The 17,002-nt window shown below is 47.8% G+C and overlaps 1 protein-coding gene across 1 annotated transcript in view; it reads left to right on the top strand.

The window, feature by feature from the left end:
* The window catches only part of plxna2 (plexin A2), a 342,953-nt gene that overhangs the window by 277,953 nt on the left and 47,998 nt on the right, over positions 1-17,002 (top strand). Inside the window, exons 18-22 of the mRNA XM_036947019.1 lie at positions 6,415-6,654; positions 6,915-7,058; positions 7,691-7,925; positions 12,350-12,492; positions 14,776-15,044. Of these exons, the coding sequence (XP_036802914.1) occupies positions 6,415-6,654; positions 6,915-7,058; positions 7,691-7,925; positions 12,350-12,492; positions 14,776-15,044 (1,031 nt within the window). The remainder of the gene's footprint in view (positions 1-6,414; positions 6,655-6,914; positions 7,059-7,690; positions 7,926-12,349; positions 12,493-14,775; positions 15,045-17,002) is intronic.

Below are 17,002 nucleotides of genomic sequence, written 5' to 3'. Positions count from 1 at the left end.
CAGTCTCCATCCATCCCTCCCCTCCTCTCTAAACTCTACATCCATCCCTCCCCTCCTCTCTAAACTCTCCATCCATCCCTACCCTTCTCTCTAAACTCTACATCCATCCCTCCCCTCCTCTCTAAACTCTACATCCATCCCTCCCCTCCTCTCTAAACTCTACATCCATCCCTCCCCTCCTCTCTCCAGTCTCCATCCATCCCTCCCCTCCTCTCTAAACTCTACATCCATCCCTCCCCTCCTCTCCAGTCTCCATCCATCCCTCTCCTCCTCTCTAAACTCTACATCCATCCTTCCCCTCCTCTCTAAACTCTCCATCCATCCCTACCCTTCTCTCTAAACTCTACATCCATCCCTCCCCTCCTCTCTAAACTCTACATCCATCCCTCCCCTCCTCTCTAAACTCTACATCCATCCCTCCCCTCCTCTCTCCAGTCTCCATCCATCCCTCCCCTCCTCTCTAAACTACATCCATCCCTCCCCTCCTCTCCAGTCTCCATCCATCCCTCTCCTCCTCTCTAAACTCTACATCCATCCCTCCCCTCCTCTCTAAACTCTACATCCATCCCTCCCCTTCTCTCTAAACTCTACATCCATCCCTCCCCTCCTCTCTAAACTCTCCATCCATCCCTCCCCTCCTCTCTAAACTCTCCATCCATCCCTCCCCTCCTCTCTAAACTCTCCATCCATCCCTACCTTTCTCTCTAAACTCTACATCCATCCCTCCCCTCCTCTCTCCAGTCTCCATCCATCCCTCCCCTCCTCTCTAAACTCTACATCCATCCCTCCCCTCCTCTCTAAACTCTCCATCCATCCCTCTCCTCCTCTCTAAACTCTACATCCATCCCTCCCCTCCTCTCTCCAGTCTCCATCCATCCCTCCCCTCCTCTCTAAACTCTCCATCCACCCCCCCTCCTCTCTAAACTCTCCATCCATCCCTCCCCTCCTCTCTAAACTCTCCATCCATCCCTACCCTTCTCTCTAAACTCTACATCCATCCCTCCCCTCCTCTCTAAACTCTACATCCATCCCTCCCCTCCTCTCTAAACTCTAAATCCATCCCTCCCCTCCTCTCTCCAGTCTCCATCCATCCCTCCCCTCCTCTCTAAACTCTACATCCATCCCTCCCCTCCTCTCCAGTCTCCATCCATCCCTCCCCTCCTCTCTAAACTCTACATCCATCCCTCTCCTCCTCTCTAAACTCTACATCCATCCCTCCCCTTCTCTCTCCAGTCTCCATCCATCCCTCCCCTCCTCTCTAAACTCTACATCCATCCCTCCCCTCCTCTCTCCAGTCTCCATCCATCCCTCTCCTCCTCTCTAAACTCTCCATCCATCCCTCTCCTCCTCTCTAAACTCTCCATCCATCCCTCTTCTCCTCTCTAAACTCTCCATCCATCCCTCTCCTCCTCTCTAAACTCTCCATCCATCCCTCCCCTCCTCTCCAAACTCTCCATCCATCCCTCCCCTCCTCTCCAAACTCTCCATCCATCCCTCCCCTCCTCTCTAAACTCTACATCCATCCCCCCTTCTCTCTCCAGTCTCCATCCATCCCTCCCCTCCACTCGAAACTCTCCATCATCCCTCCTCTCTAAACTCTGAATGTTCTACTCTCCTGGCCACCTTCCCAATACACGGTTATATTGACTGTGGAACAACGCAGGGCATTATTCATCGCTAGGCTACACTAACAGCCTGGTCGCCCAGTGGATATTTCACAGCACCGTCCACTCTCATTTAGTATGAGATGATTTTTCACCTGTTCAGTATGGCACAGCTGCAATGTGTACATTCAGCACCATCACAACCTCCAGGTTGTACAAAACATTTCATCAGCTGCTGTCGTTCGTCTTGTTCCACGGCCGTCAGATGTGACTAATATGAGAGAGCTACTGCCAGCATTACCAGCTGGTGAAAACAAACAGGACATTGAAAGAAGTGGATGAAGTGTAGGAGTGATATCACTCATGGGCAAGAATATTGCTCACATAACCTTTGACCCTTGGCCTTTACAGAGCTGTCTCCTCTCTCCTACTCATGACCCCTGGAGCCTATTTCCTCCTGTCCTCCCGTCCCTCCTCTACTGCCTCCCTCTCACCAAGTCAGAGACCTGGCGTGTGGTGCATGGGCTGAGTGGGCTGCTGCAGACTGCAGTAGATTCTCTTATAATGGATTCAGCCAGAGGGCCAGACTATTAACGTTACAGCTGCTGCTGTACAACGCGCCTCTCCATCACCATCCAGTGCCAGTCAGGGCAAAAATAATAGGAGGCAAGATTCCAATTATTTTATAGCTGTTGACCTGGAGCACCTGTATACTGGATAAGGAAAGGGATGAAGACTAAGGACAGATAGCTAAGACTGTACAGTATTTGGGGAAAAGGCATGTTTCATAATGGATCTGATTGCATTGAATTGAAATGTGTCTGGTTGGAGTAGTACATGAATTTTTTCCAAGCTGGTGGTTGACAGAATAACTATTCCTACAGTGGAATAATTGACAGCGTATGATATCCCTGCCCGGCGTGGGACTCAGATGCCACTATTTCCCCCTTCACTACCCTGATCACTTACCATATGCACTGAGTGTACAAAACATTAAGGACACCTGCTCTTTCCATGACACAGACTGACCAGGTGAATCCAGGCGAAAGCTACGATCCCTTATTGATGTCACTTCAATTAGTGAATGGGAGAAGATGGGTTAAATAAGGATGTTTAAACCTTGAGACAAAGGATTGTGTGTGTCTGCCATTCACAGGCTGAATGGGCAAAACAGAAAGATTGAAGTGCCTTTCGAATGGGGTATGGTAGTAGGTGCCGGGAGGTGCGCAACTCAATGTTAGGAAGGTGTTCTTAATGTTTTGTAGACTCAGTGTAGCAGCACCAAGCTCAGTGACATATCCAGACTGTGACCTCTTTAGATCAACACACTCCGAAGAAAGGATTCAGGAAGGGGGGGAAAAGAAGGAACAATTGAGTCCCCTCACCCTCACACGCACATAGAGTGTGTGTTGAACACATGCAGCATCCATCCATCCAGCCACTCCAGCTCTGAACAGATGGTAGCGGGAGCCATAGTAGTTGACTTGCATATACATTGCTGTTCTGTTCCAACCAAGACAGAGACAGACAGGCAGGAAGGGAAAGATGCTGTGGTAGCATATGTGCCTGTCTGTATCACGTCACTGTTTATAGCATGGAAATAACAGCGACATGGAACTTTTGTTAGATGGTCTCTGAAATGATTCGACGTGGCTCTATTTTGGCTGGCGTTACGCCAGCCCAATTGTCAAACCCACACTCGTTTGCATTTTCTACCTGTTAAAGCCGGCGCACTTCTTATTTCAATCCTTAGCGCCAGGATCAGTCATTTACCTGTCTTGTGCTGAGGTGGGAAGGGTGCCGATGTCTGAGGTGTGTCCTTAAAAACGTGCGCCAAAGTGCCAATTTCAGAATGCGCTGGTGGGCATATTTAAGACCAACCGAAAGCTGTTTTTAAAGGTAACGCAGTTGGTTATGGCTTAACAACGGAAGCGCAGCCTTTCCAGCTGTGACGCACAGTGCCCATATGCACATGGAACAAGAGACTTTTTGTGCCGTAAACCTCGTATTTAGAAACATTTTTCAAAAACATGTTTTTTTTTTCTCATTTCGTTTCATTTGATTAAAAACCATTGTTTTTGTTGTCCTGCCCAATGCATTCGCTAAGCAGTCAATACTATCAATAAAGGGTTTAGCTCGTGAAACCGGTTTGAATTTTGTTTTTTATCACCAAAACTTTATTCAAAGGTCAAGTTTGGCAGCAGCAAAACAGTGAATCTACATCCCCTTTTCATCTATGTAGGCTATTACATTATTTTAGCCAGCTGCCGTTATTACAGTGGATGTGAGTAAAAACCTCTTCATGTAGGCTATATGGACATCATGGAACGAGAGATGAGGTAATCCGATGACACTCACATTGCGAAACATTTTACTTCCTCTAACAATTGCCTGTTTTCCGTTTCATTTGATTAAAAAACAAGTCCGTATAGGCGACCCTTACCCTATTACAGAGAAAGCTGGTTCAACAGCAATGTGTCTGCTGTCTTTCTCATCGTGGCCATGCATTAGCCAAGTAGCCTATCCACAAATCGTTTCTAGATGTCTACTCCTGAGGTTTATGCACCATTCACAATTCACGTGGGCCTACTGTATCAGCGGGGCATACTCCTTTCGGCTTTTCAACGAGCGCCTCTTGTTCGGTTATCAAAGACGTGCTCCTTCAATCGTATTTCAATTATTCAGTCCTAAAATGCAGTATCAATGGTAGGCAAAGGCTACATCTTGGTTATTGAGAGTGCGCCTCACGCGTTCAATACCATCTAGTCTTTTTATATTTGATGAGAAGTGCGATGCGTAAAGGCCTATACCCGGTGAAGCGTTTATGACGATGTTGACTGACAACACTCCAAACGCATTGAACAACCACTGCATGTTTGTTTTCCCTTCCTCTGTTGCCATCACTCGTTACCGGGCCCCAAGCCGAATTGGAGTTGACGACAACGACAATAACCGACAGAACTTTAGACAAACCCATTGCGCCTTGATTTTCGGATGAGTGGCCACCGCCCTCGTTTCACCTGCAACTTGTTTATTCATCAAAATCCAGCCCTTTCGCGCCACCGCCAGCTACTGCGCTAATAACGGCTGTGGAGATATGCACAAATATGTCTGACACACACAGGGACCGAGAGCTCTACCGCCGGCGCTTAGATTTACCACTGAGTTTAGGTTTGTTCAAATAGAGCCCTCAGAAAATCTAGCTAATTAAATACTTATTTGCAGGAATCTTTCAAGTGAATAAGTACATACATTCACAAACAGCTTTTGATAATCATAGCCAGCGCAAGATCAGACTCCACTATACAGTATGTATTTCCCACTGTATTTTCTCTATAACTCTCATCTAAGCTTTCTCTGTAACATACAGTATAATGGGATTACAGTAGTAGATGCTTGGAGAAAGTGTGTCAGCAGTGCAACAGAGTTGTATCTGTTTTTAAAAGGGCTTAGCCTCTCTCTCTCTCTCTCTCTCTCTCTCTCTCTCTCTCTCTCTCTCTCTCTCTCTCTCTCCCTCCCTCTCTTTCGTATTCCAGTTCTCACTAACATGCAAACTCCATTTTCGATGTCACTACACTACAGGAGTCGCATGGGAGCATTTAGGCCTCGTGGTTAGCTCAGTTTCTTCTCCGGGAGCAGAGCTGCCTCCCTGCTGAACCCAACCCAATGCTCCACAGACCTCCAGCAGCACCAGTCCAAAGACTATGTTACCATGCAACTAGCTACTTGATAATGCAGCCTCGTATGCCTTCCTGCACGGAGAAAGACCATTGTACGCTGTACTCTGTCGTTGTCTTCTGTAGTTCCACCTCAAAGAGCATGGCTTGAGTAGCTAAGACAATTCCCCCTGCTGCACACTTAGGCTGTGCACTGCCTTAGAAAAGACTGTGTCTGCATTGCTTAGGTTTTTCTTCCTGCCAAATGCAATAGATGGTGGGACCAAGTTTGTACGAGATGAGTTCTTATCGATCGCTGGTCCCCCCCCCCGGCTCTAGACTAGAGCAGAGGACAACAGGTAAGAGGCATGGTACTTTGCTGGCGCTGTGAAGCTTTAAAGATATTTAGCTCTAATTAAGTTTCTCCTCTGAGAGAGAGAGAGAGAGAGTGGGGGGTGGGGAGGGGGGTAAAAGGCTCCCAGCAGCAGGAGTGCAGCACAGTAATCAATCAGGTTCCTCTACTGTTAGTGATAGTGCTGTAGGTCCTACCCTCGTTCCCTCACAGGGAAAATGGCCACTCCTGGGCATACAGACAGGGAGGAGTGTTATTCACCTCAACCTGCCAGACAAGGATCTGTGACCAGTAGAGTGGGGGATATCCCCAGTGCCCCCAATGTCCTGTGTCAGGGAATGATTGCCGACGGACACACTTCATCATCTCACTTTTCTCAGTTTTAGGTTGCCTCAGCACCACTGGAGGAGAGATCTGAAAAGTAGCGTGCTTGGTGTCGATATTATCAGCCTCAAGCTCTTAGCTCTGCCAGTGTGTGCTGTTGTATGAAGGGTAGCATTCAATTAACAGCGGATTTTGGCATGGTATTACAGCAGGTGGTTGTTGGGCTACATGTTATGAATCTACTCTTTCGGCTTTTGGGATGAAAAGAGTAGAGGCAGACAGATGAACTGTGCTGAACTGTCTCAGCTCATCCCGCTTGACTTGCTCTCGTCTCACGTCTCATATTGGAAAGCTTCGGTTATTAGAGCAGGATGGCTGGCTAGGGTGGATTGGTGGCCTGTTTCAGTCTTTTGGCGCATGAAGCATCTCAGAAGCTAATGTCTCTCTTTCCCTCCCTCTCTCCCCCTCCCCGTCTAAGGTGTGTAAGGTTCTGAACACCACCAGTATGAATTGCTTTGCTCCATCCCTGGTGGCAGAGTACCGTCCAGGCCTGGACACGGTCAAACACGCTGATGAGTTTGGGTTCATCTTCAACAACGTCCAGACTCTGCTAGTCTATAACAAAACCATCTTCCTCTACTACCCCAACCCATACTTTGAACCTCTCAGCACCAATGGAGTTCTGGAACAGAAGCCCGGATCACCCATCATTCTCAAGGTACGGCAGAAGGGCGTGGGATTGTCATCAGTCAATCAATCAAAAATTATCCATAAAAGTATTTTTAAAGGGCCTAGATTTTAGAAACCAAAAGAGGGTTTGGGGGACTTAACAGCTACCATTAAACTGCAGTCATGCCTGAGGTATAAACATCTTAGTATGACAATGTGTTCTACGTTATAACTGTATCATAACTGCTGTATCATAACAAACAAGACATTATTTTAAGATGACTTGAGGTTTCAATAATCCCCCCACAGGGCAGAAACCTGGTGCCTCATGCCTCAGGGGGGGTGAAGCTCAACTACACTGTGTTGATCGGGGAGACCCCCTGCTCTGTCACCGTGTCTGAGACCCAGCTGCTGTGTGAGCCCCCTAACCTCACAGGCCAGTACAAAGTCATGGTACGTCAGTCATGTCTGTGCAAACACACGCGGGCGCTCTGACACAAACACACAGCGGTTCGCACACACACACCCTCTTCCTGTCTCTCTGTGTGTCGGAGTGTCTACGTAGTTTCATTTCCGTTAACGTTTGACCTGTGGACTCCATTATTCTGGCACGTTCGTGGTTGTTCTTTCAGGTCAAAGAGAGGGCAGTGTTACTGGGCTCTAGCCGTGAAAACGTTGAGTTAGAATCCACCGCAATTATTTCTGCCAGTCTGCTCACTTAAAGTTCTGGAAGTCCCCAGAACTTCACTCTTCACTGTCCTCGATGACGGGGTGTGTTGGTGTGTCTGTGCGTGTGTGTGTGTGTCTATGCACACTGTATCTGTGCGCTGGATGGGTTTATTTAACTGAATCTAATGTGTGTGCGTGCATGCCTGTGTGTGTGTGTGTTTGAATGCGTGTGTTTGAATGCGTGTGTTTCTCTGTGTTTGAATGTGTGTGTTTCTCTGTGTTTGAATGTGTGTGTTTCTCTGTGTTTGAATGTGTGTGTTTCTCTCTGTGTGTGTGTTTGAATGCGTGTGTTTCTCTGTGTTTGAATGCGTGTGTTTCTCTATGTTTGAATGCGTGTGTGTGTGTGTGATATTCAGGTGCAGGTGGGTGGTCTCCATGTGTCTCCAGGGTCAGTAAACATCCTGTCAGACAGCCTGCTCACCCTCCCCGCCATCGTCAGCATTGCCGCCGGCGGAGGCCTCCTCCTCATCATCGTCATCCTCGTCCTCATCGCGTACAAACGCAAGTCGCGGGAGAATGACCTCACCCTGAAGCGCCTGCAGATGCAGATGGACAACCTGGAGTCCCGGGTCGCCCTGGAGTGCAAGGAAGGTGGGTAACACATTATTTAGACAGTCCATCTGCAGATGCTCTACGGACTAGCAGGAGGCCGTCAGTGCCATTGATATGCATCAATGAGTTTATTCAACAAATCAACCATAGACTATTAGTTGCAACTCTCACAAACTATCGTATCGACTACAGAAGGGTCGGTGGAGCCCAGAGACAGCAAAGTAATGCGATTACATTGGAAACTGAAATCAAAATGTCTGTGACGAGTACGACAATTATGTTTGGTCCTCTTCTGCTCTACAGAGCCGTTTCTGAGACACTTTGATTGCGGTCTCCTAGAAGGGCTAATGACTGAGCCATGCAGGCTGAGTTCACGGGTTAAATGACGACAGTGAGAGTGCATTGACTCACATGAAAGACACAAATGGGTATTTCCGCGTAGTAAGTCAATTACTGGTGCTGTGTGCTGCATAGCGTAATATAAGGTATTGTGAATCAGGGGTCAGTGAGTCAGGTTTTGTCTGGCACACAGTCGCTGCCACTTTAGTTTGCTCTGTGTGTGTGACCCCGATCGTGGCACACTAGATGCACATGGTGCTTGTCTATTGTTCACACACACTGACTCGTTCACTTACACACACACACACACACACATACACACACACACACACACAAACACACTGATAAACACAACGTTTTCCTGTGAACAGATCTGGAACGGCGTATCATCTTTATTTCATGCTGGCATTTTCTGTATCACGGACACACAGGAAGCATTGTGTGTGTGTGTGTGTGTGTGTGTGTGAGGCATGGCATGTGTGTTCTGGTCTGTGTGTGTTTGCACAGAGTTTGTTGTAAAGGCATGGCCTCATTTAAAATTGTAAAGGCGGGCTTAGTTAAAGCCTGATAAATCTGTGTTAGTGCTGAACTCTAATGTCCTACAAACACGCACGCAAACACACCCACACACACACACACGCGCGCCCATGCACACAGAAAAAGGAGGGTTCCTCAAGGGTTCTTTGGGAAGGTGATGGATACTGACCCAAATAACCCTTTGAGCCCTTCAATGGTTCTTTGCAGTTAAAAAAATATTCTTTCCTCTTTTAGTGATAACTAAAATGTAGTGCCGGTGGGTCATTCTAATATTTTGGGACGTGGTTTTCTCACAGCTCTTTTAGTGATAACTAAAATGTAGGGCCGGTGGGTCATTCTAATATTTTGGGACGTGGTTTTCTCACAGCTCTTTTAGTGATAACTAAAATGTAGGGTCGGTGGGTCATTCTAATATTTTGGGACGTGGTTTTCTCACAGCTCTTTTAGTGATAACTAAAATGTAGGGCCGGTGGGTCATTCTAATATTTTGGGACGTGGTTTTCTCACAGCTCTTTTAGTGATAACTAAAATGTAGTGCCGGTGGGTCATTCTAATATTTTGGGACGTGGTTTTCTCACAGCTCTTTTAGTGATAACTAAAATGTAGGGTCGGTGGGTCATTCTAATATTTTGGGACGTGGTTTTCTCACAGCTCTTTTAGTGCAACCGGGAGTCATTCCGGTTGGTATAATCTGTTGTGTTATGCTGTTAGATGTTACATATGACTATGGTCAGTGAAGGTGTCTTGTGAGAGACTCCCGTATAGCCTTGTGTCAATTGAGAACGGGTGGAATACGTCAGTAGTTGTCAATTCTCTCCTTGTGCTATGTATTCCCTGCCAGCCACCCTGAACACAGCTTTACCACTCTGAATGTAGACTGTCCCAACATAAAGGATGTATAGAAGACGGGTTGATGTTTATTGTCATGAATCTCGCCCTGGAGGCAGAACTGAGCGATTTTCCCGCTGGGTGGATACAGCTGCAAAGTCAAAATGGTCTATATCGTAAAAATTCATGAACATTTTTTATCGGTTTTTGGTTTTAATTTAGGGTTGGGTTTAAAATCAAGTTTTATGACTTTGTGGCTGTGCCAGCTAGTGACCACTCTGCAGAGCTGCCTCTGGGGCAAGATTCATGGCAATAAATGCCAACCTACGTATAGAAGGTGGGACATACAGAATAAATAGTATACTAGAATGGTACATCCTCCAAACAAAGGAGGTTGGTGGAACTTTAATTGGGGAGGACAGGCCCGTGGTGATGGGTGGAGCGGTTTCCAGGTGTTTAATCCCATTCCATTCGCTCCAGCCATTATTATGAGCCGTCCTCCCCTCAGCAGCCTCCTCTGCCTCCAAATGTCATTGCCTCGTTAATCTGAGTTGTGTCAGGGTGGTGGCAGAGTAGAGGAGTTAATAGTGAGGTCCACTCTATGTCTGTGGGGCTTTGGGCTGTTGTCAGGCCCAGCTGGGGGAGTGAGCAGAGCAGCACATGGCTGCATGGGGTTTACAGAGCTAAAGCCCTGGCTACAATCAGACACACAGGCCAGGAGACAGGCCGAGAGGTCGTTTAAACCAGTAGCTGTGGCCAGGAGGAGCCTAGTGCCCCGAGGGTGGATTTAGAAGGGCTGCTAGGTACCTGGGTTCCACACCAGGGGTCTGAGTCTGAGCCCTGGGCTGGGGTAGCAGGGGGGCTGGGGGGGTAGGTGGGAAATATGGCTGTGATTGGCTGTAGAGAGGCTAAGGGATCTCCCTCAGGGCAGTGCTGGACTCAGTCAGGATGGGGCCAATTAACCACCTCTCACCTGCAGCTGCTAACAGCAGGGGACCGACACACAGGAGCTCAGATACTGTACAGTACAGCCAATTTTCTGGGGGGGTTGCTATGTGTGTGTGTGTGTTTGGGGGGGTTGTTATGTGTGTGATTTATGCATGTACAGTGGGGAGAACAAGTATTTGATACACTGCCGATTTTGCAGGTTTTCCTACTTACAAAGCATGTAGAGGTCTGTAATTTTTATCATAGGTACACTTCAACTGTGAAAATCCAGAAAATCACATTGTATGATATTTAAGTAATTCATTTGCATTTTATTGCATGACATACGTTTTTGATACATCAGAAAAGCAGAACTTAATATTTGGTACAGAAACCTTTGTTTGCAATTACAGAGATCATACCTTTCCTGTAGTTCTTGACCAGGTTTGCACACACTGCAGCAGGGATTTTGTCCCACTCCTCCATACAGACCTTCTCCAGATCTTTCAGGTTTCGGGGTTGTCGCTGGGCAATACAGACTTTCAGCTCCCTCCAAAGATGTTCTATTGGGTTCTGGTCTGGAGACTGGCAAGGTCACTCCAGGACCTTGAGATGCTTCTTACGGAGCCACTCTTTAGTTGCCCTGGCTGTGTGTTTCGGGTCGTTGTCATGCTGGAAGACCCAGCTACGACCCATCTTCAATGCTCTTACTGAGGGAAGGAGGTTGTTGGCCAAGATCTCGCAATACATGGCCCCATCCATCCTCCCCTCAATACGGTGCAGTCGTCCTGTCCCCTTGCAGAGAAGCATCCCCAAAGAATGATGTTTCCACCTCCATGCTTCACGGTTGGGGTGGTGTTCTTGGGGTTGTACTCATCCTTCTTCTTCCTCCAAACACGGGGAGTGAAGTTTAGACCAAAAAGCTCTATTTTTGTCTCATCAGACCACATGACCTTCTCCCATTCCTCCTCTGGATCATCCAGATGGTCATTGGCAAACTTCAGACGGGCCTGGGCATGCGATGGCTTGAGCAGGGGGACCTTGCGTGCGCTGCAGGATTTTAATCCATGACGGCGTAGTGTGTTACTAATGGTTTTCTCTGTGGTCCCTGCTCTCTTCAGGTCATTGACCAGGTCCTGCCGTGTAGTTCTGGGCTTATCCCTCACCTTCCTCATGATCATTGATGCCCCACGAGGGTGATTAACCTTGAACTTCTTCCATTTTCTAATAATTGCGCCAACAGTTGTTGCCTTCTCACCAAGCTGCTTGCCTATTGTTCTGTAGCCTATGTGCAGACCTGCCTTGTGCAGGTCTACAATTTTAACCCTGATGTCCTTACACAGCTCTCTGGTCTTGGCCATTGTGGAGAGGTTGGAGTCTGTTTGATTGAGTATGTGGACAGGTGTCTTTTATACAGGTAATGAGTTCAAACAGGTGCAGTTAATACAGGTAATGAGTGGAGAACAGGGCTTCTTAAAGAAAAACGAACAGGTCTGTGAGAGCCGGAATTCTTACTGGTTGGTAGGTGATCAAATACTTATGTCATGCAATAAAATGCTAATTAATTACTTTAAAATCATACAATGTGATTTTCTGGATTTTTGTTTTAGATTCCATCTCTCACAGTTGAAGTGTACCTATGATAAAAATTACAGACCTCTACATTCTTTGTAAGTAGGAAAACCTGCAAAATCGGCAGTGTATCAAATACTTGTTCTCCCCACTGTAGATGTGCTCCATAGTTTCAGGTAGATTTTAAACTAGCAGGTCTGGAATCAGTTGATCTATACTAACAGCTCTGCTCATGTCTGCTCTGTCTACCCCCCCACCAGCATTTGCTGAGCTGCAGACGGACATCAATGAGCTGACCAGTGATCTGGACAGAGCTGGTATCCCTCACCTGGACTACAGGACCTATGCCATGAGAGTCCTCTTCCCTGGCATTGAGGACCACCCTGTTCTCAGAGAACTGGAGGTACGGAGAGACTGGAGGGGGGAGAGGGAGAGAAAATGGAGAGGGGGGAATGGGAGAGTTTGAGAGAGTTAAAGAGAGGGAGGGAGGGAGGGAGGGAGGGAGGGAGGGAGGGAGGGAGGGAGGGAGGGAGGGAGGGAGGGAGGGAGGGAAAGTGAGTGAGTGAGTGAGTGAGTGAGAGGAATTGAGAATTGATGAAGAAGTGATAAAGGGAGAGGGAAGAGAGAGAGGGGAAATGGTGAGAGCTTCAACATCACTCCCCTGCGGCATGCCCTCCATAAGCACCACAGTGCTCAGAGGGAGACTGATACCAGCATGCAGCTCTGCCTCTCTACCCTCTGGCCTCACACACACAGGCAAATACACACACACACACCAGCACCACACACAGCACACACACACACACACACACACACACATAGGTCCCATTACAGGGTCCCAGCACACTCTATTTCACCCACCAGCAGCTCCTTCATCGGGAGTAATGGCGTGGGTAATGTCCTGTTCACTGGCGGCCATGGGACCCACCTCCTCTACTGGGGATAAACTGACTGGAGCACACTCAATACCCTCACTCTGACTGGAACACACTCAATACCCTCACTCTGACTGGAACACACTCAATACCCTCAATCTGACTGGAACACACTCAATACCCTCACTCTGACTGGAACACACTCAATATCCTCACTCTGATTGGAACACACTCAATACCCTCACTCTGACTGGAACACACTCAATACCCTCACTCTGACTGGAACACACTCAACACCCTCACTCTGGCTGGAACACACTCAATATCCTCACTCTGACTGGAACACACTCAATACCCTCACTCTGACTGGAACACACTCAATGCACTCACTCTGACTGGAGCACACTCAATACACTCACTCTGATTGGAACACACCCAATACACTCACTCTGACTGGAACACACTCAATACCCTCACTCTGACTGGAACACACTCAACACCCTCACTCTGACTGGAACACACTCAATACCCTCACTCTGGCTGGAACACACTCAATATCCTCACTCTGACTGGAACACACTCAATACCCTCACTCTGACTGGAACACACTCAATACCCTCACTCTGACTGGAACACACCCAATACACTCACTCTGACTGGAGCACACTCAATACCCTCACTCTGACTGGAACACACTCAATACCCTCACTCTGGCTGGAACACACTCAATACCCTCACTCTGGCTGGAACACACTCAATATCCTCACTCTGACTGGAACACACTCAATACCCTCACTCTGACTGGAGCACACTCAATACCCTCACTCTGACTGGAACACACCCAATACACTCACTCTGACTGGAGCACACTCAATACCCTCACTCTGACTGGAACACACTCAATACCCTCACTCTGGCTGGAACACACTCAATATCCTCACTCTGACTGGAACACACTCAATACCCTCACTCTGACTGGAACACACTCAATGCACTCACTCTGACTGGAGCACACTCAATACACTCACTCTGATTGGAACACACCCAATACACTCACTCTGACTGGAACACACTCAACACCCTCACTCTGACTGGAACACACTCAACACCCTCACTCTGACTGGAACACACTCAATACCCTCACTCTGACTGGAACACACTCAATACCCTCACTCTGACTGGAACACACTCAATACCCTCAGTCTGACTGGAACACACACAATACCCTCAGTCTGACTGGAGCACACTCAATACCCTCACTCTGACTGGAACACACTCGATACACTCACTCTGACTGGAACACACTCAATACCTTCACTCTGGCTGGAACACACTCAATATCCTCACTCTGACTGGAACACACTCAATACCCTCACTCTGACTGGAACACACTCAATACCCTCACTCTGACTGGAACACACTCAATACCCTCACTCTGACTGGAACACACACAATACCCTCAGTCTGACTGGAGCACACTCAATACCCTCACTCTGACTGGAACACACTCAATACACTCACTCTGACTGGAACACACTCAATACACTCACTCTGACTGGAACACGCTGGGCTTCGTCATAACTGCAGGAGAGTAGAGAGTGAGTTTGAGTTGCTGGACACGTTGACTTTATAAGGGACACAGAGACCTCATTCAGGGCAGAAGGTCCAATAGGGACGAAGTATACACTGTAGCAGTTATGACAAGCATTTTCCAATGGGAATGTGTGTGAGCGTGTTTATCAACCTCTCGATGTCGTGGGTGTGGTCCAGTGTGTATTAACCCTCTGTGTCCCGGCCTGGTCTGTGTGCAGGTGTCGGGTAACGGTCAGCTGAGCACAGAGAAGGCTCTGAAGCTCTTCGCTCAGCTCATCAACAACAAGGTGTTCCTGCTGACCTTCATCAGGACTCTGGAGCTCCAGCGCTCCTTCTCCATGCGCGACCGCGGCAACGTGGCGTCGCTCATCATGACGGCGCTGCAGGGCAAACTGGAGTACGCCACCGACGTGCTCAAACACCTGCTCTCTGACCTCATCGACAAGAACCTGGAGAGCAAGAACCACCCCAAGCTGCTGCTGCGTCGGTAGGAGACACACACACTGCTACACACACGCGCATGCTCTAGGCACACATTATGCGTACACACACATACTCACTCACACAACTGCTATGGGCATACTGGAAGGGGAAGAGATAGTGGAGGTTGAAAAGAATGGGAGGATGTTGATGAAATATGGATCCCTTAAGGAGGGGACCAGAATGGTGCATTCATCTACCAATTGTATTGATTCCATTCATCAAGATAATACGTTCTTCATTTACAATGGCAAAGACATTCATTTGATCAACAATGACTTCTCTTGTGGAGAAATATCCTTTGAATTCTCAGCAAAGATGGGAAGAGAGTTGTACCCATTGAGGGTTTAATTTGGGTCTGTTTGCTACGGTAGGAAAATAACGGGAAATGTGAATTATTATGTGGATTATAATTAGTGGACGTTTTTTGTAAAGTTTGATACATTTTTTTGTGAAGAAAAGTCAAATCTGGAATGTTAAAGTAGAAATTGCAAACTTCAGAAGCCTTTTTGAGCCTCAAATACACAACGTTTTACATTTCTAGCATTGCAGTAAAGTTCTTCTTCAACAGGGTGGTCCTTCCTTCATCTCTCTCTCTCCTTCCTTCATCTCTCTCTCTCTCCTTCCTTCATCTCTCTCTCTCCTTCCTTCATCTCTCTCTCTCCTTCCTTCATCTCCCTTTCGCCTTCCTTCATCTCTCTCTCTCTCCTTCCTTCATCTCTCTCTCTCCTTCCTTCATCTCTCTCTCTCCTTCCTTCATCTCCCTTTCGCCTTCCTTCATCTCCCTCTCTCCTTCCTTCACCTCTCTCTCCTTCCTTCATCTCTCTCCTTCCTTCATCTCTCTCTCTCCTTCCTTCATCTCCCTTTCGCCTTCCTTCATCTCCCTCTCTCCTTCCTTCATCTCCCTTTCGCCTTCCTTCATCTCCCTCTCTCCTTCCTTCACCTCTCTCTCCTTCCTTCATCTCCCTTTCGCCTTCCTTCATCTCCATCTCTCCTTCCTTCACCTCTCTCTCCTTCCTTCATCTCCCTTTCGCCTTCCTTCATCTCCCTCTCTCCTTCCTTCATCTCCCTTTCGCCTTCCTTCATCTCCCTCTCTCCTTCCTTCATCTCTCTCTCTCTCCTTCCTTCATCTCCCTTTCGCCTTCCTTCATCTCTCTCTCTCTCCTTCCTTCATCTCTCTCTCTCCTTCCTTCATCTCTCTCTCTCCTTCCTTCATCTCCCTTTCGCCTTCCTTCATCTCCCTCTCTCCTTCCTTCACCTCTCTCTCCTTCCTTCATCTCTCTCCTTCCTTCATCTCTCTCTCTCCTTCCTTCATCTCCCTTTCGCCTTCCTTCATCTCCCTCTCTCCTTCCTTCATCTCCCTTTCGCCTTCCTTCATCTCCCTCTCTCCTTCCTTCATCTCTCTCTCTCTCCTTCCTTCATCTCTCTCTCTCCTTCCTTCATCTCTCTCTCTCCTTCCTTCATCTCTCTCTCTCCTTCCTTAATCTCTCTCTCTCCTTCCTTAATCTCTCTCTCTCTCCTTCCTTCATCTCTCTCTCTCTCCTTCCTTCATTTCTCTCTCTCCTTCCTTCATCTCTCTCTCTCTCCTTCCTTCATCTCTCTCTCCTTCCTTCATCTCTCTCTCTCTCTCCTTCCTTCATCTCTCTCTCCTTCCTTCATCTCTCTCTCTCCTTCCTTCATCTCTCTCTCTCCTTCCTTCATCTCTCTCTCTCTCCTTCCTTCATCTCTCTCTCTCCTTCCTTCATCTCTCTCACCTTCCTTCATCCCTCTCTCTCCTTCCTTCACCTCTCTCTCTCCTTCCTTCATCTCTCTCTCCTTCCTTCATCTCTCTCTCCTTCCTTCATCTCTCTCTCTCTCCTTCCTCCATCTCTCTCTCTCCTTCCTTCATCTCTCTCTCTCCTTCCTTCATCTCTCTCCTTCCTTCATCCCTCTCTCTCCTTCCTTCACCTCTCTCTCCTTCCTTCA

This window comes from Oncorhynchus mykiss, chromosome 16 (assembly GCF_013265735.2).
Source record: "Oncorhynchus mykiss isolate Arlee chromosome 16, USDA_OmykA_1.1, whole genome shotgun sequence".
Classification (NCBI taxonomy): Eukaryota; Metazoa; Chordata; class Actinopteri; order Salmoniformes; family Salmonidae; genus Oncorhynchus; species Oncorhynchus mykiss.
Note: the sequence above shows the minus strand (reverse complement) of the source record. Positions and strands in the feature narration are given on the sequence as shown.